General features: G+C 35.5%; 1 protein-coding gene across 5 annotated transcripts in view; it reads left to right on the top strand.

Annotated features, from left to right (window-relative positions):
- The window catches only part of RAPGEF2 (Rap guanine nucleotide exchange factor 2), a 139,165-nt gene extending 111,900 nt beyond the window's left edge, over positions 1 to 27,265 (top strand). For 4 of the 5 annotated variants that reach the window (XM_087936682.1, XM_087936681.1, XM_087936685.1 and 1 more), the window contains 14 exons: positions 2,923 to 3,169; positions 5,609 to 5,766; positions 9,811 to 10,051; positions 10,165 to 10,548; positions 12,524 to 12,735; positions 12,858 to 12,981; positions 15,005 to 15,028; positions 16,068 to 16,291; positions 16,985 to 17,170; positions 18,360 to 18,512; positions 19,905 to 20,130; positions 21,538 to 22,097; positions 24,009 to 24,317; positions 25,272 to 27,265. In XM_087936682.1, coding sequence (XP_087792808.1) covers positions 2,923 to 3,169; positions 5,609 to 5,766; positions 9,811 to 10,051; positions 10,165 to 10,548; positions 12,524 to 12,735; positions 12,858 to 12,981; positions 15,005 to 15,028; positions 16,068 to 16,291; positions 16,985 to 17,170; positions 18,360 to 18,512; positions 19,905 to 20,130; positions 21,538 to 22,097; positions 24,009 to 24,317; positions 25,272 to 25,297 — 3,074 coding nt within the window. In that variant the 3' untranslated portion in view covers positions 25,298 to 27,265. The remainder of the gene's footprint in view (positions 1 to 2,922; positions 3,170 to 5,608; positions 5,767 to 9,810; positions 10,052 to 10,164; positions 10,549 to 12,523; positions 12,736 to 12,857; positions 12,982 to 15,004; positions 15,029 to 16,067; positions 16,292 to 16,984; positions 17,171 to 18,359; positions 18,513 to 19,904; positions 20,131 to 21,537; positions 22,098 to 24,008; positions 24,318 to 25,271) is intronic. The other variant, XM_087936683.1, reaches the window with a different exon arrangement.
- Positions 27,266 to 27,478: the final 213 nt, after the last annotated feature.

Raw genomic sequence — 27,478 nt, 5'->3', positions numbered from 1 at the left:
GAAACCCTACACCATTTCTGACAAATGGCAGTCCAATCTCTTCTTGAAAGTCTTAAGTGATGAAGCTCTCACAACTTTTGAAGGCAAGCTGTTCCATTGGTTGATTGTTCTCACTGTCAGAAAATTTCTCCTTATTTCCAGGTTAAATCTCTCCTTGTTCAGTTTCCATCCTTTATTCCTTGTATGGTCTTCAGGTGCTTTGGAAAATAGCTTGACCCCTTCCTTTCTATGGCAGCCCCTCAAATATTGGAAGACTGCTATCCTGTCTCCTCTGGTCCTTTTCTTCACTAGTCTAGCCATGTTCAGTTCCTGTAACTGTTCTTCATATGTTTTAGTCTCCAGTCCCCTAAACATCCTGGTTGCTCTTCTCTGCACTTTTTCTAGAGTCTCAACATTAATATATGTATTAATGACAAGGTTGTCATTTTCATTCAAATAAAGTATGTTAAAAGTGTGATACAATATTTATCCAATTAATTGGCCTATATACCATCAACTACTATATGATTCTATCTCATTAATAACATGACTTAAAAACACCACTGGTTTCAATAAAATGACCATGATGATTAAAGAATAAAATAAACTAATCCATAATAAATAAATTAATATGTAAATAAATGCTATTAAAAACTGCATAGACCAGCAAGCATTAACAATATTTGTTTGGATATAAAACCAAGCAGATTTTAGAATCAAATTAATAAACAACCTGGCTGAGATGATACACTTTGCAACACAAGTATTAACAAAAAACAGTACAAAATCCCCATTTTTCATATCAATGACAAGAACAGTGAAACTTATAAACCATCCCATATTGCTTTACAAGACCCTATGGGAAGTTTACAATATCATATTGCCCGCAATAATCTGGGTCCTCGTTTTACTGACCTCAGAAGGATGGAAGACTGAGTCAATCTTGAGCCCATCAGAAAAATTAGGGGCTTGAGCAGTGCATGAAAACCAATTGGAAATGTCCAATAACTATAAATTATTTATTGCCATTGCGTATCACATTAAAGTCAGCAAAAAGACCACTTGTTTGTTTATTTACATTTCATGTTTCAGGGAGCGTCTCTAGGCAATATACAGTATAATCGATATATGAAACAGCAGATAAAAATAATAAAATATTGAGATTAATTTAGGGTTAAAAATTTAACAATTAAAAGATTATGACATTTCAAAGAAATAAAAATAAAAGATGGTAATTTAACACTGGTTAATAAGGCTCTCATGGCATCAGCCGGCCCCACAATACCATGGACCTTTTTGCCCCCCATGCAAGATCGTATCGCCAGTTTTGACCTCTTTACGGCAAGCAAGAAAGTGGGGGCTGCCTTAGCTTTGGGGAAAGGATATTGTATAATGCAGGGACAGCAGCAGAGAAGGTTGCCTTCCTAGATCTCGCCACACCAGCTTCCATACACTTTTGAAGGGTAGCCCCATGTAGAGCACATTGCAGTAGTCCAATCGGAAGGTGACGAGGTCATGAGTGACAAAATGGAGAGCTGCCCGATCATAATTGGCACACAATGCAGAGCTGCCCAAAGGACCTCTTAGCCACAGCTTCCACTTGCTCTTTAGCAGGAGCCATGAGTCTAAGAGGACACCGAAGTTACGCAGCAGTATTCTGTTGACAAAAGATCCCCCAAAGCGTGCACGCCATTGCATTCTACACCACCTGTAGCTTCTGAATTCTTTCCAAGGCTAGCTCCAAGTAGAGCACATTATAGTAATCCAACGAAGAGATGACATCCAACAAAGAGATGACATCCAACGAAGAGATGGCATGAGCAGGACCTCACAATCTAGGTAAGGGTACAAGTGGTGCGTATGACAAAGTTGTACAAAGGCTCTCATAGCCACAACTGCCACCTCCTCTTAGAGTAGGAGACACCAAGTCCAGGAGAACCCCGGATTGTGTGCTAGACCTATCTATGGTAGTGCAAACCTGTCCAGAATGAAAGTTGATAAACAGTTGAATCCTGAGGTCTCTTGTACCCACAGCCACTCTATCTTGCCCCAGGGTTCAGCTGAAGCCTGTTGTCCCCTATCCAGACCTCTACAGCCTCCGTGTTCTGAAAAAGGGCAGACACAGCATCACTTGGCTTACTGGGATGGAAAGGTAAAGGTGTGTATCATCAGCATACTGATGATATGTCCTCCCATGGTGTCAGATGTTCTCACCCAGCAGTTTCATGTAGATATTAAAACGGAGTGAACACAGAGCCCTGCAGCACCCCACAAAGGAGGGGAACTGGATCTCTCACTCCCTATTAACACTGCCTTGAAGGAAGGAAGTGAACCAGCACAAAACTGTGCGGCCCACACTCATCTCTTTAAGTTGGCCCCAAATGATACCACGATTGATGGTATTTGAAAGCTGCTGAGAGATCAAGGAGAGCAATCAAAATGTTAGGCTTCAAAAACCAAGAAAGACAGATTGAAGTTCTTCTAAGCAGCTTCCTTTATTATTTCTGATTTATAGACAAAAAGCTTATCAAACTAAAACAGACTATTTGCAACATTAAACATAATCTGAAAACTACTGGGAGCAAGCTGTCTTAACTCTTTCTCTCACACAAACTATCTAAACTTCACTGTCTTTTGATCCTTTGGATTGCATTTTTTCCCCTCCTGGGAATCCAGACTACATTCCATCACAGACCTTCTCAGTGGGGTTTTGGCAGCAAAGTCAATGGTGGGAACCAGATTCATAAATGATCGCATGATTCACTCAACACCAGCAGTGATTTGCTTAGCAACATGGCACATAACGTAAAATCAAATGCAAATCATTTAATGAATGCATTGCTTAGAAATGGACCTTGGTGGAATCTTCTATTTACTGGAACTTGAAAAGTATACATGGAGGAGGACTATTTTTCCACCTGCTTTCTTTTTCTTTCTATGCAGTTTTTAAAGAACTTCTGGCAAGATTGTCTGAGGACAAAAGAAATGGTGCTCCTCATCTTCCTAAAATTGGTGATATTAAAAAAGCAAGCCGTTACTCCATCCCAGATCTTGCAGTTGATGTGGAACAGGTGATGGGCTTGGAAAAAGTAACAAAGAAAAGCAAAGCCAACACTGTTGGAGGAAGAAACAAGTTAAAGAAAATACTGGACAAAACCCGCATCAGTATCCTGCCTCAGAAACCATACAAGTGAGTGTGAAATGTAGAAGGACAATATGCTTTCACGCTATATACTACATTAGCTTAGATATGTCACCCATGCATTTTTTTAGCATTGACAAATGATTATAAACAAAGAGCATAGAAGAATAAACCAGGGATGAAAGGGAAGAATTTCAAAATATGCTTATGGAAAACCAAATGAAATATTATTTCTATTTTTCTAAGTCTTAGAATAAAAGTAGGCATAATTGATCGTTCTGTTTGCTTGAATATAGATCCTGGCATAGAAGAATACAGGTAAATGAAATAAAATGTTGTTGGTTAGAGAAAGATTCTAAGATTGTTTTGACAGTTGAATAAATGATAAGAAATCTCGAAGCAAATATACAGAGAGAATCCATCAGTGCATCTTGATCTGTGCTTTGTGTTAATAATTAAACCCAACCCAATGGTTTCCAGAACTGGTTTGTTAGTCATGTTTTTTGTTTTAAAAAGAAATTAAGCTTCATCTTTTCTTCTTGCATTTTGATAGCATTTTGCAAGAAATTATTAAGGATGAGAAGACAATTTTTCCCACTCAGCTAGTATTGCTAGCCCAAGCGTGTCAAACTCATTTTCATTGAGGGCCGCATCAGGGTTGTGGGGCCAAGGTTGGTGTGGCCATAGTGGGCCTGGCCAGCTTGATGTCACTCGTGTTAGGGCCACTTGTGGCAGGATTCCCCTTGGACTCTCCCTCACTCTCATTTTCCTTCCTTCCTTCCTTCCTTCCTTCCTTCCTTCCTTCCTTCCTTCCTTCCTTCCTCCTCCCTCCCTCCCTCCCTCCCTCCCTCCCTCCCTCCCTTTTTCCCCCTTCCCTCTTCATTCTCCTTTCTTCTTCCTTCCCCTCTTTCCTTATTTTTCCTTCCTTGCCCTCTTTCCAACTTACTTTCTTTTTCTTTGTCTTTTCTTCTTTCCTTTTCTCCTTTCCTGTCCCTTCTTGCTTAAATGCAAAAGGGGAAACATTTCTCCTTTTGTTTTGTTTTGAGTTTGTTTTTCTAACTCTCCGCTAGCGAAAACGGAGCCCTTGAGGACTGTGCGTGGAGGCCCCAGGGCCCGTTTTTGGCCACAATGGTCTCCTGCAGGAGCACCTCGGGTTGGTTCTTTGCTGTTTCCTGAGTGCCCCGATGGGCCAGATCTAAGCATCCTACGGGCTGGATCTGGCCTATGGGCCTTGAGTTTGACACCCCTGAGCTAGCCCACATTGCTAAAAGTAATATAATATATATTTCCAATCCTAAATCTGTGACATAGCAGATTCCATTACATTTTCCAATGCGGAGGATGTATTTCAAGATGTTACAAGTTATAGTAGTTTGCCTGGGCACTCCCAAGTTTGAATATAAAGCAGGATTTTTAAAACCAATCAACAGAACCCTTACTTTCCATGAGAACTTGGTGGGATTCCATGAGAGAATTCAGGGGATAAAAAAATGTGACTCACACAGAGGCATTTTTTTTCACTAGGGCTTTGCATCTTGATCAGGATTCGGTTTCTATATGGTTTAGTTATATTTTAAAGAACAACTTCCACAGCCTGAAAACCTCCAGCATGAACCATTGTAGGTACCCATAGATACTCCAGGAATGAGCGAAGAAATGCTTTACAAGCCATGAAGCACTCTTTCTGAGGCTAGCATAACGTTGCACAGTTAAACAACCAAATTACTTTGATTTGTTTTATGTATTGATTTATTTATTTTAAATATTTGTATAGCTACCCGTGTTATAACAAATTCTTAGCATCTCTCAATTCAAGCATTTAGGTATTCATGTTTACCTAAAATAGAATTAGTAGTGTAACCATCATGAATTAAAATGGTTTATTCAAAATTAAATATCGATGTAGTGCAATAATATGCATTCAAATATATCAGAAACTTAAATTACTTTTTAAAAAACCATTTTTGTAGCAGCAGCCTTTTTCTTTTTTCTTTTATTCTCAAAATTAAATGAAGCTCAGTGAAATATTATTTGATTATTCTTGATAATTAGAGTCTGATTAAATAACTGTTACACTATAAAGATGCAGGAAACTTGTTTTTATGTACTCATGAATAATTTGGGAACTGAAGCTAATTATTAAGTATACCAGTCTTTATTTACCTATAGTTTTAAAATGCTATTCCATCCATGGATAAATTTCTGTTCTTTCCATAGGTACTACAGCAAACTTGAGCTTCTCAGTTTTATCCGTGTCTAGATATATTAATGCCATTTCATCTGTTATCAGATTCGTGAATCTATTTTAGTTTATTATTATGGTTGGTTTTTCATAATTATGCTTAAATTTATGAATTTTATGTGTCAATGAGTTTCGAGCAGCAAGAAAGCTCATAACTTGCAGGAATGCTGAGAAAGGATGTGTTACATTATATACAAGACTAACTGCGTAAGCACAGTAACTATGTTTCTGTCTTGTTACTGTAGTGATATTGGAATTGGTCAATCTCAGGATGATAGCATTGTAGGTTTAAGGCAGACCAAGCACATTCCACCTGCTCTACCTGTCAGTGGAACACTGTCATCAAGTAATCCTGATTTATTGCAATCACATCATCGAATCTTAGATTTCAATACAACCCCAGGTGAGTATCAAATTTTGATTGTCATCTAGAATCAACCTTTTATTTGGTTGATGAATATAGAAACTGACATGAAATATGTGCGTCTTAAGTTCAGTTGAGTTTGCTTCATGTCACGGTGAAATGTTTAGAAATGGGTAAGATTATTTAAGTACACAAATTCAGTAACATAGTAAACTATACCCAATATGTCCCAATTAGGTTGCTCATATGAGTGAATGTCCCCAGTCATGGTCTTATTTTAGAAACCATTACAGACCAGTTATCACATTCACAGGAAATGAGGCCAGCAGTAGTAACACTCTTGGACAAAATAACATTTAACAAAAAGAGAAAGACAGCTGAACCTATGAAATGAAACAAATAACAATGTTAAAAAGTTATGATAATTATGGAGAGAGAGAGAGAGAGAGAGAGAGAGATCTTTGATCTAACTTTGAGGGTTGGGGATTTTCTTTCTCTTTCTCTCTCTCCCTCACACACTCCCACCCCCTCCAAAGCAACTCCATTCCTAGCCTGCTTTGAGCTCTGTTCTCAGGCTGCATACAAGGAAAGCAGCAGAAGTCTTTCTTTATCTCCCTCCATACTCTGCCAGAAATGAGTCTTTGCCAGTGCAGCCTCTTGGAGCAGGATGCCTTGCAGGATCCCAAAAACTCATTTCTGGTGGAGTTTGGGGGAGAGAAAGAAAGACTTCTGCTGCTTTCCTTGTGTGCAGCCAAAAGCAGAAGAAGAAAGAAGCGGAAGAAGCAACCCGGTGGCCAGGCAGGTTTCCCCCTCCGCTCTTTCCGCGCTCCCCCCACTACCTCGTGTTGTTCCTAATGCAAGCGACACAAGTCTTGTGTTCCCGTGGGCCTTGTGGGGCAGAGCAGCCTTTTGTTCCTCGCAGCCTGGATTAATTGCTTTGCGGGGGGTGGGTGCTTTGGGGTGACATTCCTCTGCAGACCACCAAAATTTTCTTGCGGCCCACCAGTTGGCAACCACTGCTCTGGAGCAGTAGAGAAGTTGTGTGACAACTCTTTAGATATTTCAAGATTATATTTATGCTATATTTATGCATAAATATACTGTGATATTTTCTCCCAGCCATATTTTCAGTAAACTAAAAATTCCCAGATTGTTTAACTGTTCTCCATGGCATATAGAATTCAGTTAAGAGGACGGTAAAGAGAAAGAAATGACAGTGGAAAAATAGACGTTCTCTGAAGAAGAGAAATGTATTGCTTGAAGTTAGTAAATAAAATACAAAGAAATTTTAGTTTATAAAGAGAAGTGAAATAACTGTCCTGTAGGATAGCTGATAATGATTATAAACTTAATGATAATGATTATATACTTCCTCAACAAATACTGTGTGCTTTTTTGAAAACTATTTCTTAATATTCTATAGTCTATTTAATGTCAATATATATGGTTCCCTTAGGAATTTTGAAGGAAGTTGTGTTTTAAACTCAAGCTGCCATTTGTATTTTAATAGCATGTTTACAGTTTAAATTAGTTGGTGTTAGTATTGACTGCATAAAGACTAAGATGGAGGAACATCCAGGTATTAGTACTTAAGGATCCTAAAATAGAAAAAAAAAGATAGAATTGTTGTCTAATATAGTTAAGAAGTTTGTAGTGCTGCTTAGGCAAGAGTGTTTAGTTACATGGATATTTTAAACTTGTAGTTAGCTTTTCCAGAGTAATTGGATTGTACATTGAAAATTCAAATTACATTTTAATAGGTTTGGGTAATAATCCAGATTTGCATTTTAAATCTGATTATTTCATTGTATGAGGCATTCACTTAAGATCTTTAAATATAATTTAATGCAAGATACTAATTAGATGTTCCATTTCCTTTACTTGAATTTACTGTGACATAATGCAGTTCTTGGTAGACATTATAGATTTGAAACCTCGCGTATGATAGTGTCCATTCCGTATCATTCAGAGGTATCCAGGTAGTCCTTAACTCATGATGGCAACCGGAACTGGAATTTCTGTTGCTAAATTATCATAAAGCATGACCACACCTCTTCATGATATTAATCCTCACAATCTAACTGAGATGGTCAATCAAATCCCACAGTGGTTACGCAGGGCAATTTTCTGCTGGCTTTCCATAATAAAAGTCATTGAGGAAGCTACAGGAAGTTGCAAGTTTCAAGGTGCCAGGCAGGTAAGTGGCTGTTGCTAGGTGGGTAAGAGAATGAGGGGGTGCACAGGACACAATAAGATGTCAAGGAGGCAATACAAGGGGTGAGTAAGAGGCCTGGGTCAAGGAAGGGAGCAAGGGATACTACACAAGAATGAGAGGGAGGTGTAGTGCAGGTCAAGGAAGTGTGAGGGAGTGTTCGATTTGCATGGCATTGATCAGGGAGGGTGCAATGAGATGCATGTGACCTTGGGTTAGGGAAAGTATGAACTCCAGAGTAGTGTGTACCTCTTCCTTTTTCATCACTGGTACATTCAAAATGAGGCGGTTCAAAAAAATTGCCCCCGCTTTCAGCAAATCAGTATTTCACATTATATTAGAACATTTGATCCTTAATTTTGTCTCATGTGATTCATCCACAAAGATACTGTAGTCTGCTAACTTTAGAGCTTAAGATTTTGATAGGAGCTATAACTCGTTATGAATCACTTCGTGAAAACATAGGACTCCTGCCAACCATTTCAGTCTTGTTTTGATTTTGATTTTTTAAAAAGCCATCTTAATTCTTCCTCTCACGTTTTCAATATTTGACTGGCATTGTTAGAATTTGTTAGAAGCATCCACCCCCAGGTTCCGTTGCTGGTTACTCATCTATACATAGGATTCAAGCAGTGATTAAGCAGCTGGTAACTGTTGCTTTGTAACTGATCATCCATAAATTTACACGGGCCAGCAAATTACCCTACTCAAGACTGAGTATGTATTTTGGATCCATTCTGGTAGTCATCAGAATTGAGATGGTTGGAGATACTGCTGTCTTTGTATGTAACATGATATGACAGGGCTCATATCAAAATAATGGATTTTGTTTTAGAACATTCAACTTGATTCATTGTACAGATGCAGAATGCCTGTATGTAAATTTAATGATGCCCACACAAAAAACATAGTAACAGGTAAAATACTAACTCTCTTAATTAATCATGACTAAAGCTTTTGAAAACTAATCAGTTTTATAGGTTTGAAGTTGGTTATTTCAATAAACAAGTACAAAATTGGTAGAGCATGACGCTAAAATAAGTTTATTTAAAAATACCAGGTACAGTAGGGGAAGGTTGAAAGGGGAGCTTGCCAAATTTGACTTTAGTAATTTTAATATAGTTCATTACTTTGCCTTCATGCAGTAAATAAATTTCCAATATGATTATAGATAGTTTCTTGGTTAACGATTTATTCAGCAACTATTTAAATTTATGGTAGCAGTGAAAAAGTAGATTTATGATTGGTCCTTGAACTTTCACCATTGCAATGTCTCTGTGATATGGGTTCTTCACTACCTGCAAGCAGTTACGACAATCACAGTGACCTATGGTGAAGTGATTTGTATTTTTGACCCTCATAGCCAGCTTCTGTCCCACAAAGTCAATGGAGAAGCTGGCAGTAAAGTAACAAGTCATTGTCATGCGATATCATGTTTAACAACTGTGAGTTATTTGTTTAACAATTGTAACATAATTAACATAAGTCAGATTTGGTTATATAATGTTATAATGTTCACTTAACAATCACATCATTTTGTGATGAAGTTGCCAGCCAGTCATTAAGTGAGGACTACCTGTATACCAGCTGTTTATCGAATAGGTGGAAATATATGGTACACTTTACAGAGAGGTCTGTTGTTCAAATCTAGTGTATCCATTCTACATATGTCTTAGATGGGATATCTAATATAAATAGGAAAACAATATTCTAAAAACAGGATACTTAAGGTGTTTATGCAAGAAGGATTTATCATGAAGAAAAAGTTATCAGAAGAAAAATATGCCTATTCTTATTATATTATTCCTTGCTGAGAAACAGTGACATTTTATTCTGTTATGTGTCTTAGTGTATTTTTCTTTTCATTACAGATTTACCAGATCAGGTTCTACGAGTTTTTAAAGCGGATCAGCAAAGTCGCTATATTATGATAAGCAAGGACACAACTGCAAAAGAAGTAGTTGTTCAAGCTATTCGTGAGTTTGCTTTAACCACCACCCCAGATGCTTATTCTTTATGTGAGGTCTCTGTCACTCCAGAGGGTGTCATTAAGCAGCGGAGACTTCCAGATCAACTCTCCAAACTTGCGGACAGAATACAGCTTAGTGGAAGGTGAAAAAATAGATACTATTTTGGCTTACAATTGGTATCCAGTAAATAAAGTCATTTGGAAGCTGTGTATTTATTTAAACCTGATAGGTTAATATGTGAAAAATATTTTCCAGGTATTATCTGAAAAATAACATGGAGACAGAAACGTTGTGTTCAGATGAAGATGCTCAGGAATTGCTAAGAGAGAGCCAAATTTCTCTACTGCAGCTCAGCACTATAGAGGTGGCTACCCAACTCTCAATGCGTAATTTTGAACTGTTCCGCAACATTGAACCTACAGAATACATAGACGATTTATTTAAACTGAAATCTAAATTTAACTGTGCTAATTTAAAAAAGTTTGAAGAAGTAATAAACCAAGAAACCTTTTGGGTAGCATCTGAGATTTTGCGAGAAACCAACCAACTGAAAAGGATGAAGATAATTAAGCACTTCATTAAGATAGCTCTGCACTGCAGAGAATGCAAGAACTTTAACTCAATGTTTGCAATAATAAGGTAAGCAATGATAGATTTCTTTCTCATGTTTATGTAGAAGGGTATCAAAGGTTAACATGTTTTGTAATTAAAAAGGTATTGGAAAGTAGGATACACATACACATATACTGTATATTTTTAGGAATTAGTAAATTTATATTACAAAAATATTTTATCAACCTGAAGCGATCTCAGTAGCTATAAAGACAAGAGTAATGTAAGAGTAAGTTTTCTTCCCTGTTTAAATAATAATTACAAGTTTTCATTATAAATATATTTATAAGCATTCTTAAGTATCCCAAAAACTTGGACTGAAATGAATGACCACAAATTTCTCTTTTAAGAGTTAATGCGACATAAGTTTGTTTGTTTTAGAAAATTTATATTGCTGTCTACTCACCCATGGCAAGTTAAGGCTGTTTACACAAATATAAAAACATCCTTCTCGGATGCAGTCCCTGATGGGGCATGACAATATTCGAACTTGGTTTTGGTGTTTGGCTTGGGTCCCCGAGAGGCCATTTACCACTGGAGGTGGTTGACAGGGTAAAACAACTTCATCCCTATGCCCCTTGACTCCTTGGTTCTGTTTTTCCCCATAGTTTTAAATTTTTTAATGTGCATAGTTTTAAAATTTAATTGTTTTGCTGATTATCTTTTTATAATATGTAAACCACTCATAGTTGCCTTATTGGGGACATGGTTGGCATATTCAATCAATCAATAAACAATCAATCTGTATTTCTTTATGTCAACCAAAACTCCCGTATTTCTTTTTTAATTCCTTGTCCGTACAACTCAATAAGTATAATTCTAGTTTCATCATGATATTAGACCGTAATATCTTTTTCATTGTTGTATGAATTTGTATCCTTGTTTTGGCTTTATTGCCATGCATGTTAATAAGTTCACCCTTCCTTTTCTCATTGCCAGTCCTTATTTGATATTTCTTTTAAATTTTAGACAATTTAGTTAGTGTCATATATCATCAGTAAATTGTTTTGCAAACATAATCTCTTAAATTATAGCACAATATATGTTTAACACTAACTCTCCACAGTAACATGTTTTCTGGAGTTTTTTAATGTTTAAAATCTTAAATATCAAAGTTTGAACATGGTACTGTAAGTTTATACTGAGGTCCGTATCTTGTCCCTTATTATAATTAAATATGAAAACATGCAATTTTGATCTGTTAATATCTTAATGCTATTGAAAGAAGTTAGAATACTTAATTCAGGCATTTTTGTTTGAGTACATTCATTCAGTAATCAAAGTTACAATGCAACTGAAAAAGTCTTTATAACTGGTCCTCACACTTATGACCCTTGCAGCATCCCTACAGCCACATGATAAAGATTCAAATACTTAACAACCGGCATGATATTTATGATGGCTGCAGCATCCTGGCCATTTGCAACCTTCCTAGCTAGCTGATTTCTGACAGTCAGTAGAGGAAGACAGATTCGCTTAATGACTTAATGTCATGTATTTAACTGCCATGGTTATTTGCTTAACCACCATTACAAAAATAATAAAAACGGAAGACTCACTTAATGACCACATTGCTTAGCAATATTAATTCTGGTCCCAGTTGTGGTTGTAATTGAAGACTACCTATATTTTAGCCAAATTACTATGAAAATGAAGGCTGAATGTCAAATATCAGGGCAGAGACTCAAGCCTAAGAGAGTTTTTTATAATAATCATTGTCACATCTTTGTACTGTATTACTTGGTATTGTAGCAGTGTTATAAAATATTTGGGAGAACGTTTAGAAAAAGATAAATAGTGTATTATCTTTTTATTGTCCTTCAATTCACTGTTCAAAGATTTCTGCTTTTATTTTAAGATTAAACTCTTGAAAAGCTTTCTTCGCTACTGTCTGATTTTCAGCTATGTTTATGTTAACTGAATTAATTTAATTCTTGATTTACAAACTGAATATGAGTGGTGCACATGCAAATTTCAAAAACCTTTTAAAAATATTGTTTAGTGGTCTGAATTTAGCTCCGGTTGCAAGATTACGAACCACGTGGGAAAAACTTCCAAGCAAATACGAGAAATTGTTTCAAGATCTTCAGGACTTATTTGATCCATCTAGAAACATGGCAAAATACCGCAATGTCTTGAATAGTCAAAATCTACAGCCGCCCATTATTCCATTGTTCCCTGTAATAAAAAAGGATCTTACATTTCTTCATGAAGGTAAGTTTAAATTACATCAGGTACTTACCATGTATTCAGCATTCTGCTGAAGTGTGTCAATTGTTTTTACAACAGATAGAAAAAATGAATAGTTCTTTGCCAATAATTATTTTGTAACATAGGAAATGATTCCAAAGTGGAAGGTTTGGTGAATTTTGAGAAACTAAGAATGATTGCAAAAGAGATCCGCCATGTGGGCCGAATGGCTTCTGTTAATATGGATCCTGCTTTAATGTTCAGGACTCGGTGAGTATGCTGACCAACAGAAAATCAGTTAAAATATGTAATAAATAATTTTCTATGTAATAAGAGGCAGGCATACTGTACTGTAATCATTAATTACTTATGTTAATTTACTTAACTAATAAGCATGTAGAATTTTAAATGAATTGGAAAAGAGATCATTATTTCTTAGATAACTACATGTTTTTACATAATCATGGATTCTTGTATTTATCAATCTGGAACAATCTGCAATGGTCTTTTTAGCATTTTTTTACAACTATAGAAATATTTATTTACCTTTAAAAATGACATTAAAAATTAAATCTTTTGCTATAAAGCCGTGGCTTGGCAGTGATGAGTAATTGGGAGCAAGGGATCACCCTCTTAAGTAAAACACAAGCCAGAACTTGTCTACATCCACAAGGCTCCCCGCCCCAATTCAATAAGGCAAGAAATGAATTACAAATCTGGTTGCTTTTGCTACACATAGCACCTACCTCTGCATTCAGGGCAATGCCCTAGTATAAAAAGTATATCTATGGCCTTTATCAAGCATGGGAGTTCTAGCATCCTTGTAGGATATAGGTTTTTGAGTAGAACCAATGAAGTCCTTGGAGAACTTTGAGAACTTTTTCAGCATTTTTAAGTAATGTACTTTCCCTTTTGAGGTTCACATCAGAATCCTTAATCCAACATGTTCAATAAACATTATACGTAATAGATGAACTACTCATCATTTAGACATTAGTATTCAGGGTTTGCGTTCCCACTGATTTATCTGTGATTCTCTCATTATGACTACTTCAGCATAAGCACTCAGATTGTTTTATTACCATGTCACATTTTCTAACAATTTGAATAACATTCTACGTATGTTTATTCAGGAAAATTAGATGATTCTATTGACACAATTAATTCAGTGCAAGCAATCTTAAATTGTGATTGTTTTCTATACTTGATATGTTCCATGTCAAATCCTTTATCATTCTCACTGGTCATATATAGGCACAATTCAGAAATAGTATTATAGTGGAGAAAGGAGTGAGGTAAAATACCTGAGTAATTTACACAAAAGAGAGAAGAAAGAAGAAGAAAAATTAAAAAAAATGTCTTAAGTATTAAGCCATCATCAATTGTGCTTCAGATTTAGTTTTTTATTATAATCATATAATCATATTATGTATAATCATATCATATCATGATTATGTAAGAAGAAGGCAAAACAAGGAAAGAAAAATAAAACAATGCAATGACATTGTGCTATCAGATTGAATCTGAAGTTTACTGTTGTCTAGTTTTAACTAAATCCAGCTTGAGGTTTTTTTGCTTCAGAACTACTTTTGAATTCTTAAATTTATCAAATATCATGCTGAACTATGATCAAAATGCAATAATACAGTATATACCATGAATGAGTTTTAAAATAATTTAGGAAAAAAAATATATTCATTCATTGCTATTCATAAAGATGACTGTCCGTTGCAGGATCGTTTTTTGTGTTCTAAGCAAGAAAAGAACAGACAATGTAATATTCTTGATTAAAGACAATAAAAGACGGTCAAATTGCAGTGTACAATTAGTCACTATCTTATTTACCTTTAATCAGGATGAATAGGGGAAGAAATAGTGTCGTCCAACATAAATCTCCTGCACTTAATTTCATGAAAGCCTTCCATATTGTTAGTGTATCTTGCCCAGAAAGGCAAGAAAATGTGTTAAATAGGAATCCAAAATTTATTTTCCAATGAAAAACTATCCCCAAAAGGTGAATCAGGCTTTATTGCTTTGTTGTCTGGGCAATTGGTATTCCATAGTTCCATAGGGAGGTCCAAAGCACATTCAAAACCGACATGCCCCTATCAGTCCCAATCCAATGTCAAAGATGTATAATTGTTAATTGTTCTGAAAAAGTGCCCGAGAGAAGGCTATTCTGGGATGTCTGTTACAGCTTGTCCTGAAGTCTGACTCTTTTCTTCTGAGCTTATAACCTTTCTCTGTCTCTTCTTTAAATCCATGCTTCAATATTCATGGCTCTCACTTGCAGGAAGAAGAAATGGAGGAGTCTGGGGTAAGTGGCTGGAGAGAACGATACAGGCAGCCATTCCTTTCGTGAACTTCTGCATTGTACTTTTCTTGCTTCTCCTTAATTTTCTGATGCCTTAGCAACTTTTTCCTTTTTGATAACACTTTGTTACTTACATCAAATTTAATCCTAGTGCTTCTTTTGCTTGAGGTCATAAATTTTAAGAGCTGTGAAACTTTACAAGTCATGAGACACTTTGATTGGATTTAGCAGTCCCATGTAATTAGATTTGTGTTCCAAAATTGGGTTGTGTGATGATGGTTCAGTTATATCAAAAAATAAATTTAGATGTGTCTCATAAATTAGGAGCACTATTCAAATTTGTGTGAACTACATTTTAAATATAGTGCTTTTTACAGCTCAACTAACTAAATTATCTTTCTACAAATCGGTCTTCATTCAAACCAAACTTCATTTTTGCTGTTAACGACTTAGATATAACTCCCATACAGAAAAACATCCAAATCTGCATGTTGTTTCCTTATTAACTAATAAGAGTCTTTATTGTATAACAAGAAATTCATTTCAACCAGGAAAAATAAAAGAGGAGAGACATTTGTTACAGTGTTTGCAATAAATTTAATGTTTTAATAAATATAATTCCAAATATACATTGTTTAAAAAGGTATCTAACATTAAGCTTCAGTGAAATTTGATTTGTATTTACTCACTACGGACATTTTTATGCATGAGTCCATTTTGTTTACTAGTACTGCTTTTGAAATAGATTATTGTGAAGAATTAGTATGGATCTCTTCCCAATGATGTAGAATTTGATTATTTTTTATTTTGGGCAGAGGAGGTATTATGGATATGTTTTAATGAAGATATGCAGAGACTTATAACTAAAATGTGATTTTAAAATCCTTGATTTTTAGCCTTTATTTTAGTTGTATGACTTACCTGAATGAGGCATGTGAGCTTTACTATAGACTGAGTTCATGCAGATCTTTGCATGTTTATAGTTCTTTAAAGGATTTAGCGATGAGCTCAATTTCTGACTTATCATCTTCCTTTATCCTAGGTCTCTTAGCCAAGGTAGTACAAACACAGCAGTACTGGATGTCGCACAAACAGGTGGACACAAAAAACGGGTGCGTCGCAGCTCATTTCTTAATGCCAAAAAGCTGTATGAAGATGCCCAGATGGCTCGAAAAGTCAAACAGTATCTCTCTAACCTAGACTTAGAAATGGATGAAGAAAGTCTTCAGGCACTGTCGTTGCAGTGTGAACCAGCCAGCAATACCCGTAAGTGTTGTTTTTTTTACTCTCTGTTAGTATCCCAAATGACAAGGATGAAATGAGTACAAATTAAAGAATTACAGTATTCTGAATCATGTTCCTCTGTATCCTCATAATTATTAAGGGTACAGATGAACTGCACCCAAGTCAACTTATACAAATAATAATTTTATTTTGGCGTTAAGTTCAGGCCTGGCTATTCATAAACATTTGGGTTTTATTTATTAAAGAACTTTGATTTTTATAATTTGTTAATTTCTTAATATAATTAACTCTTCTTAAGGTATATAAGTTTATGGAAGGTTACAAATAATAAATACATGAAAATAAATTTAAATATTTTTTTTGCCATGTAAGTAAGAAAAGTCTTTATGATTAGACTATCTGCATTAGCAAACTGGTTACCGTACACCAAAGCAGATTGTACTTATACTTTCTTATACTTTTGTTTTTAATATCTTATGTTTTCATGTCTTAAATTATGTAAATAGTTTTATTACTCTTTATTATGATGCCATATTATTTTTAATGATAATTGCCTTTCAGTTGAACAAGGAATATTTTGGAATATCTAGAGAACAGATTATATTTTATTTTTTTAATAAATATTAACACCATTTGTCATTAATTTAAAATTCAAACATTCTAACAGACTCAATTATCATCTTAATCTATGCCATTCTATATTTTTTGTTGAAGTACCCAAAACTCCAGGGGACAAACGGTCTGGAAAAGCTGAAACGTCCCCCGTAACACATCGGTCAGGGATGCAACAGAAGACTCAGCAGCAGCAACAGTCCAAAGCAAACCAGGTTTTACAGGTTCCTGCTGTATCACTTTATCCTTCTCGTAAGAAAGTACCAGTAAAAGACCTCCCACCATTTGGTAAGTTCTGCAAAGAATTTTGTTTGGGAGGAAAACAAATTTTCACAAGAAAAATTTCAATAACTTTGCAAATAAAAGTATATACAATTGTTATTAAGAATTATGATAATAATAGTAAAATCCAATAGAAGCTAAACTTAAAGAAAAGATAATAGCAGGGAAAAGAATAATGAAAAAGAAAAGAGAAGAAAAACAAGAATAAGACTATAATAAAGAAAAAGTGTATAAAGAAGCGATTTCAAATCTTCATCCCAAGTATAAATATACTTTTCATCTTTTAATGTTACAAATAGTTTTGCTTCACTCCATATCCCATCTCTTAGCTTAGCCTGTTATGCCTTGTAACAACCAAAACAGGATCGATTTCCCGCAAGAATCTGTTCGTATTTTATAATTAATTCCAAATTTTTATTGTAAATGATTCACTATTCCAATTTTATTTGGACCCTAAATGGTTTTTATAATTTTCTACGATCAAAATCTTATTTAAGCTTTTTGGTGTTTTTTTCAGATTCTTTTTTTTTTTAAAGTTTATGATTAAAACTTTTTTTTGTTCATGATTAAAAGCAGATTCACCCAGGCTTTTAAAACTTGATAGTAGTTGATGAGCAATTTCCAAAAGGGATTAGAAAGCAAGGTTTTTGAACTTAATGTCTTTTAAGTCTCCACTGTGGTTGGGAGCAAGATGATGAATCGTATCACCTCCTGGTGCGAAAAATGCAGTCTGCATTTCTCTTCTCTTCACGAGGAGAAGCCATCCAGAGCATATGTGGATGAAGTCTTATCCTCTCTTTCCCCGGAGAGTGAATTGGTCATTATTTGCATGTATTTTATTCAAACTTACTTTTTACTATGATGAGTTATACAGATCAGTTGTTTCTTCTGAATCATAATAATTTGTGAATTGTCATGAGTTGACTTTAGCAAGAGTGTCAGACACTTTGAGATTTGGGGGTCATTCTTCTGTCTCAGTGTATTGCCTAATTTCATGGCAGGAGTGGTGAAGATAAATGTAAATGGGTAATGAGCCTTACAGGGAAAGGGTGAGTTAAAATGTAATTAATATTACATTTGAAAGGTCCACGAGGTGCCTTTTTATGCACATACTGACTGAGGAGAGTGTGTCTGTGTGTCTGTGTGTCTCTGTGTGTGTATATCTCTGAAGTTTGTTTTCCTTTTTCTCTTTAAGGCATAAACTCCCCACAAGCTTTAAAGAAAATTCTTTCACTCTCTGAAGAAGGAAGTTTGGACCGCCACAAGAAGCAAGCAGAAGACACAATTTCAAATGCTTCTTCACAATTATCTTCTCCTCCCACTTCACCCCAGAGCTCTCCAAGAAAATGTACTTTAGTTACATTTTTAATTTGTTAAAATATTTTTTAAAAATATAGTTTAAAATATATTAATATACTTTAAAATATAATATATTTGATAATATACAATACAATATATTAATATTTTAAAATTCTCATATGCTCTCTCTAATCATAGTTAGCTACAGTAACAGTTAACAATAGCCATAATCATTAGTTGCCAAAAAAAATAATACATTGCCAAAAACCCTGTAAACTATGTTTTATAATGAAGAGACATTTGCTTCCATTATAAATTATATACTATGTCATAAAGTCCCTTAAGGGAATAATTTTCTCTGTGTTCTTAAATTTATATTAAAATAATGCATAAATTTATAGGCAATATTGAATGCTTGGTCTCAAAAAAAACCCCAAACCCACTGCTAACAGTTTTATATACTCCCTTTACATTCAGTTGACTGAAAAAATTAGAAAAATGCTGATTCATCTGAACAGACTTAGAGGAGTTTAATTAACTCAGCCACCGCCAATTTTTATAGTTATTTCATAATCACAAGTTCTATAACTTTATTTCTGGTTTTGTTTTTTTCTTCTGAAAAGTCAGTTTTCATTACTTTTATGAGGCTGGGAGCTAAGGCTGGGAAAATAGGTTTCTCTGTCTTGACCCATAAGCTGCAAAGAAGTCTTTTCCTTGGAAATTTGATTAGCCCAGACACCAGAGAGCTTCTGAAAGCAACAATACACAGCATTTACAAAGCACTTTTTAAACATCATGAAATAATTAATCTTCTTAATATTTTTTTTCTTTATTTCTTGCTTTGTCTTTAGACTGAATGGTAGTTATTTTTAATTACAATTTCTTACTGTTCCATTGGCATTTATGTTCCTTTTTGTGTGCTGTCAAGAATCATAATTACAGAAGTATGGGAATTTAATAAGTCATAGGATTGCCTTCATTTTCAGGCATAGCATCTCCTTATGTGGAGATAAATTCTTTCAAAAAGCATATAAGTAAGTTCAAGGAAAGTAAATTACTACTGCATATTTTAAATTTTGTACTATTAAGGATAGAATAGCCAAACAGTTTATTAGTTTATTGTGTCAGTATTGAATAAAAAGTGCAAGTATAGTTGTCCATTGTGAAGGAATCATGCTAAAGGTTATATGACTGTATTCATCAGGATTGTGCGAAGTAGGGTTTCAAACTGATAAAAAACATACATTTATCAAAAAAGTACATTGCCTATTATACTTCCTCCTTTTCAAACTCAGCATCTTGGAAATGAGATGTTATCAATATTCCATCGTACTTTATTTGTTTTTGGAATAAGAAGACATTTGAATTAGTTTTGTTCATTTGTAGTTTTTATAAAAATTTTGGAAAATTTTATTAAGTAATTAAATTATTCTTCCTGCAGGTTACATGCTGGCTCCTAGTGGCACAGTGGATAACTTTTCCGACTCTGGTCACAGTGAAATTTCTTCCCGGTCTAGCATTGTCAGCAATTCTTCTTTTGACTCCATGTCAGGGTCTCTACAAGATGAAAGAAGACAGAGGCATTCAGTCAGCATTGTCGAGACTAATCTTGGAGTGGGCAGGATTGAAAGAAGAGCCATGGTTGAACCGGATCAGTACAGTTTAGGGTATGATGTTCATGTCTTCTATGTATTTAAGATTTCTATGTGATTTTTATTTCTTTATTCCGCTCTTTGAATCAGGTTTTGAATACATACGTTGCTATAAAACTTCAACCATTTTGCCTGTTGATGACTTAGAAATTATACAAAATATAAGACTAAACCTATAGGATTTATAAGATCAAATCTATAAGATCGGTAATAAAGATCAACTGTCAGGCATGAACAACCGGATACACACATGTGGTGTTCAGACTTGCTATTTTATTGTTTTATGCCTATTTCACAGGAATATCCTCAGCCAGCAGTTTTTGTCTGGTGAAGATTAGATAAGGCTCAAATGTATGGGGTCGGGGGTGGTTGAGAGTCAGACCTTGTTCTTCTTGTGTTTACTTATCTAGTCCAGACTAATTCCAGTCTTGAGCCCTCCTCTCTGCTGCACTTTTAGATTCAATAACTAAAAGATCTTTCAAAGCAAGATAAGTCCTTTACGCAATGGTTGAAGCAGTGTAGCCTTTTACTGGGCTCATAAAACTTAAACATTGTGTATGTGTGTGTGTATATATGTCCAACAATGCATCTATTTATCTGTGTATCACCATACCATATACGTTTCTAAGACTGATCTATTGGTGTTTTTTTTGCTAGATTTGAATATTTTCTTATTTATTTCATTTATATTCTTATTCCTATATTATATTCTTATTCATTTATATGAAATAAAGAACAATAGAAAAAATACATGTTGAAAAACCAACCTTGTCTTACTTGAAATAGGACTGATTATGATATATTTAGTTGCCAGTATTTGGATATTCCAGTACAAATAGTCTTCAACTTATGACCACAATTGAGCCCAAAATTTCCGTGGCTAATCAAGTGAATTCTGCCCCATTTTATGACCATTTTTTTTGCCAGGGTGGTTCAATTGAGTCAGTTCAATTGTTAAGTGAATCATGCAGTCGTTAAGCTAACCTGGCTTCCCCTATTGATTTTGCTTGTCTGAAGCCATCTGGCAAGGTTACAAATGGTGATCCAGGAGACCCGAGGAGACAGGAACTGTCATAAATACATGCCAGTTGCCAAGTGCCCAAATTTTGATCATGTAACCTTGGGAATGTTGCAATGATTGTAAGTGTGTAAAACGATCATAAAAGTCATATTATTCAGTAGTGTTATAACCCTGAATGTTCACTAAAGGAATAGTTGTAAGTTGAGGACTGCCTGGATCTGTAATGATTAAAGTGCTTTGTATAATTGCAGCATATAAATAAGTAAGGGAGGAATAACTTTTTAATGTATTCGGGGGAATAAAATTTGTATAAAATCTGTCTTCTGCTCCACCAGTCGCTATTGGTTACATCACTGGGTTATGTTACAGTGACTAATGATTTTATTGCTGTGCACTTTTAGCTCCTATGCAGCACTGTCAGAAAACAGAGGGTTCTATGCTGCAGCCACCATGCTTTCTTCTCCTAGTACGGAAGAGCTGTCCCAGGATCAGGGAGACCGGGCGTCACTTGATGCGGCGGATAGTGGCCGGGGGAGCTGGACTTCTTGCTCGAGCGGTTCCCATGACAACATACAGACAATACAACATCAGCGAAGTTGGGAAACCCTGCCTTTTGGACATGTTCATTTTGACAATTCAGGCGATGGGGCAGGACTGTGGGCCTCAGGCAGTCACATGGACCCCTTGATGTTCTCCGATCCTGGCGCAAAATACGCCAGGCAGAGTCAAGGGAGGGAGGGCCTCGATCAAGCACAGTCCAGAGCCAGCTGGGCCTCCTCCACAGGATACTGGGGAGAGGACTCCGAAGGGGATACAGGTACCATAAAACGGAGGGGTGGGAAAGATGTCTCAAGTGAAGCGGAATCCAGTAGCATGACGTCTATGACAGCAGAGGACTCCAAACCCGTTGCTATGCCGGCTCACATAGCTATGCCAACAAGTAACGCAAAGGGTCTTATTGGTAAGTTTAATTCTGTTTTCCACAAAACATCCTACGTATTTATTACGAATTTATTTTATAGATATTTTTATTTAGACTTTTTTAAAAAAAATGTACCTAGAGGTTAACCTTTATCTCTTTTTTTCATGAAACCATGAAAAGTAATGCTTTCTGCTGCAGATACTACTTTTGTCGTTGTCATAATAATCATCATGTTACTAAAGCCAAATTATGAAGTTCATTTGCACAAGGCAATGCATATTGATAAAGACAACGTGTGCAAATATTAAGAGTTACGGAACAGATAAATTCCCCATGCGCAGTTGCTGTTTCTCACCCAATCTAGCCTGTATCTCCTACCTTAAGCCCACCTTCACCATCAGCTTCCCCCAACTCTGAAAGCAAATTACTGACCATATATCTTAGCACCATAATGGTTTAGTAATTACACAGCATCCAAAGTTGTCCTAATGACCCAGTTAAATCAAATTAGTTAAGAATAGGAAGCATTTTGAGTAGATTGACAATTTCACTTGACTGTGTGGACATATAATTAAACCAGCCAGCTTTTGGCTTCCTGGGATATTTGGAATTGGAAAACCAGGTTGATGTACTCATAAAATGACTGGTGGGGCTGGTGGGGGATTTCCCTTTAACAAAACAGCAAGTTACTAAGCACCACAACGTTTCTTTGTAAATTTTGTCCTTTTTCTAACAATTGAGCTGACTTGCAAATGAAGCACTGGCCCATCAGTTGATTGTCTAAGAAAGGTTATGGTCTTAAAAACAGAAATGATGTTAGACGTCCTTTGCAATATTCCAGCTCTCTCCCCCCCACCCCTCTCCCCCACACATATACAAACATTTTTTTAAAATGTTAAAAAATTAGTGAGTGAGGAGTCTGGAATGTGCCAAAGCAGAACCTACAATGAGGTCCAATAATTACAATGCCTTCTTTACTCATTTTGTCTGAATTGATTGATTTTTCATTTTTCCCTCCTCACAAAAGGACTTATGTTGTCTTTCAGCTTAGCCAGATACCAATTCAATTTGCTTTCTACGCCAATTCAAACCCCTTTTTACATGGGCATCTTCAAGAAATTGTTTTTGAAAAAAAAAACTTGAAATGTTTAGTGAACTGAAAAATAAACAAAAACAATGGTTTTATTGGAAGAATACTTCAAATTATATACTTTATTGGTTTTAATATAATTAACTTGCTTTTACTGATTTTATTGAACTATGCTGAAAAAATTAGGCAAAACATGAATCTTGTTATAAGGAGGGAATATATATATATATAAATTTAAAACCATTTATTTCACAAATTGGTTTAATATTATTACACCTTATTACATAGAATCCTTGTAGTAGCTATATTTTTATAGTACTAAAGTCGTAAGATATCTTTTCCAGATGTCACCATTCCTTTGTGAATTCCCTTTATGGGTGCTTTCTAAAATGGTTTTCAATTTCCACTTCTGATCAATCGCTTTTCTGCCTTTTTTGTAGCTTTCTTAAAGTGTTTCTATTTGTGTCTTATAAATCAGACACGCACATTAAAATAATGTCTAAACTATGTAGATAGATGGCAGAATTAAGCCTAATTAACCACTTGTGTATGATAATTACTTCATAGAAAAGTTTTGCACCCATGATCAGCTCCCCATGAGAATCAATAAAATTGAAAACATAACTGCCTTTTGACTGGCTTACGTAATCAAGATCATGTAAACATCATATCACATTTTGGAAGTCATAAAAAAGTTGCGGCTTTTGAGGAGATGCTGCAAATCCACAAAAGGCTGTGACCTTTAGCGGATTTTTCATCGTTACGATGGTTTGCAAAATATTGCACATAACCTAATACAGAGTCAATATCAGTATGTATTATGATGTTACACTAATATGTAGTGTATTATTTTACTACAGCTCGAAAAGAGGGTCGCTATCGTGAGCCACCGCCAACCCCTCCGGGTTATGTAGGAATACCTATTGATTTTGCGGAAGGAATTTCTCATCCAGCCCGAAAACCTCCAGATTACAACGTAGCACTTCAGAGGTCGAGGATGGTGGCCCGGTCTAATGAAGGCCCTGGGATTTCAGCTTCGCCTTCCCAGCAGCAGTCACAGGGTCACTCCTCTATCAGGCCCGTTAACAAACCTCAGTGGCATAAACCAAACGAGCCAGACCCTCATCTTGCTCATTATCAGTCTCAAGGGTTTTCCACAGAGGAGGATGGTAAACATCTTATCACATTTTGAAAATCATAAAAGGATAATTTCGCAAAGGGCATTAGAAGGGATGGTGCAAATCTACAAAAAAATAAAATAAAAAAAATGACTCAGGCTCATTTAAATTTCTCACTTTGTTACCTGAATATGTTTATGAAGGAAAAGATAATTAACTGTATGGCAAATATGCTAGGTTTCTCCCCAGCCTTTGTGAAAGGCTGAAAGCTCATACCACATGCTGATAACTGTTTAAATGTGGTGTATAGCTTTTTTGTTGAAAAAGAGCTTCTCTGAACAGATGTTGAAGACATTTTTAAATACACTCTTTTCTATATCAAGATATTTAAAGCAAAGCTGAAGAAACGGTGGCTTTCTTGATTTTGCTCCACAATACTAGCTAGGTATGGTCAAATTCCAGTGAAGTCCCTCAGGCCAATTATAAAGGTGTACTTCAATTGTAATATATAGTTCAGGATCATAATTAAATGGAAGCAAATTTAAGAATACCAAATATATGCCAGTTTGCTGTAACAGTTAAAGGCTCTGGGCTGGAAATCAAGAAACTTTGAGTTCTAGTCCTGCCTTAGACATGAGGCCGGCAGGGAAAGTTTGGATCAATCCCTCTGTTTCAGCACTAGGAAAAAGGCAGTGACAACAGCAATGGCAAATCAATTCTGAAAACTAGAAAAATGCATGTATTCACTAGAAGACAAGGCTGACAAAAAAAAGTATGTGACAAACCTATCACTTAAAAACCTTCTGAGCAGAATGTCAAATTGACTGTCAAGTTTAATTAATTGACACGTTAAAATTAACATTTAGTACTTTAGTGGAGAGGAAATAAAGAAAATATAGTCCCCCCCAAAAAAATTCAGTGTTTAAGGAAGATAAAGCATGAACGCAGGTATTGAGTTTTAAGTATCTTTATCTTTACTTCCCTCCTGTCATGTTGTGTTTGCAGAAGATGAGCAAGTCTCTGCCGTCTAAGAATTGGAGCTTTCGGGATTACAAGTAAGCCAACTTTAAGGAGAGCACAAGATGACATCCCTAATATAGGAGCCTTGGAACATTAATGAAAGGATGGTGGACCTGTGCCTCCTTCCCTGCCTTAAAGCAGCATATGGGCTTCTTCTCCCCTCCTCCCCTCCACCCTTTCCTCCCTTGCATGTGAAATACTGTGAAGAAATTGCCCTGGCACTTTTCAAACTGTGTTGCTTGAAATGCGCAGTGCAGCGTTCTCTCAGCTCTCACTGTCGCTGTCTACCACATCACACAGTATCATTCCAAATCCCAAGATCAACTCATAACTCTTGACTGCACTCTCCCATGCCTGGAAGCATTTTAAATTCTTTTTTTTCCTATCTTAATCATTGATCCTAGCACTTCACTTGATTGACGAAGAGATCAACTAGTGGACAAATACATTTGGCCTTTATAAAGAAAGAAATGTATTGAAATCCTTCAAGTACCCAGTGCTTGTTTCTTGTTTACAATGCCTTTGTTGCTACTCTCTCTCTCTCTCTATATATATATATATATATTGTATTTGGAGAGGGATAAAAGGTTACACCTGCGTTAACTACAGTATTATTTTGTATTATTTAAGAAAGTTTGCTAGCCTGGACTACTTTTTTTTTTTTGTTTCAAGTGATGATGTGGTTAGCTAAAAATGGCATGGTTTATAGGAAGGATTCAGCCTTTCAAGCTTTGTTTTTAGTGTTCCACTCAAAACACAGTGGATTAATTTCAGAATTGTTGGTTTTGTTGCTTTGCATCTCTAATGATGTGATTCTATTGACTCTTGCAAATAATCTGTGAAGAAAGTTAGTGTCCTTTTCCTGTGCCTTAAGGAATACAGGATGGTGAGTAAAAAATATTTGTCCTCAATTGTCAAATGGCAATATCATCTTTTACTGAAAATATTTACATGATTTTTTTCCCCCCATCCTCCTCCTTGTACTGCATAATGGGCTTTTGTCACACAGAAATAATCAGGGTAATGTATTAAGGCAATTCAGCACACCCTGCAACCAGTGCCAATCCTTAATACTAATCTCAAATTGTGTTGCTATTGGCTTGGCATTAGAAAACAGTGAACCTTTTGAAGAAAGTAGGTGTCGCTCAGCAAGCTTTTGCAGTGAACTATTATTCACAATTGTCTTTTACAGAACATTGCATATATAGACGAGGCCAGTGGGTATCAATCACCTGCTTACAGCTGCTATGAACCCTTTAGTGTTGGAAACGAAACTACATCCCCTTTCTATTTTCTGTTGTTATTTTTGGTTTTGCACAGACTCCAGAAAAGTGAAGGCTGCCAATCCGAGTAGTACTCAAATGTGAGAAACTGCTGTTCTTGGATTTTTTTTTTCCATTAAATTCAGCTGATCATATTGATCAGTAGATAAAAGTAAATAGTATCAACTTATAAAGATCAATTTACAGTGGTTTTTCACTGTATTGAACAATGTCAGTGCTTTATTTAATCTCTTTCTTCTATAATCATAGCTTTTCTCGATTTGCTTATATATCACATTGTCAATTATGCATTTGTAATTTTACATGTAATATGCATTTGCCAGTTTCATTATATAGGCTATGGACCTCATGTGCATATAGCAAAACAGAACAAACCTAGCTGTCTCACAAGTTGCACAAATGTTATATAGGAATTAAGTAATTGTAGACCATAGGACTGCTAATCTCAGTTCACTCTGTGATGTCAAGTGCAGAATGTACGACTTACTGGTGATTTCCTCATACTTTTGATACTACTTGTACCTGTATGTCTTTTAGAAAGACATTGGTGGAGTCTGTATCCCTTTTGTATTTTTAATACAATAATTGTACATATTGGTTATATATTTTTGTTGAAAATGGTAGAAATGTACTATGTTTATGCTTCTATCCAGTTTGTATTAAGCTGGAATATAAATAAATATAATGTTAATGATGTCTGATTTGTTTCATGCTGATTTGCTTGGGAGAGGGGCGGTTATGTGTAATATTCTTACATGTGGGAGGAAAACCATACATATAACTTTAGTCACAGAAATTATCTGAGGAACTTTTAAGACATAAAATCAAGATCTAGTACTAGTAATATTATGGTAAAAATCATGCACACATTTTCATCCAAAATATGCAGCAAGATATAAAATATGATAT

Source organism: Pseudonaja textilis, chromosome 6, assembly GCF_049901715.1.
Source record: "Pseudonaja textilis isolate UNSWEBS1 chromosome 6, rPseTex1.2, whole genome shotgun sequence".
Classification (NCBI taxonomy): Eukaryota; Metazoa; Chordata; class Lepidosauria; order Squamata; family Elapidae; genus Pseudonaja; species Pseudonaja textilis.
The sequence above is the reverse complement of the archived record's forward strand: the minus strand, read 5'-3'. Positions and strand labels throughout refer to the sequence as shown.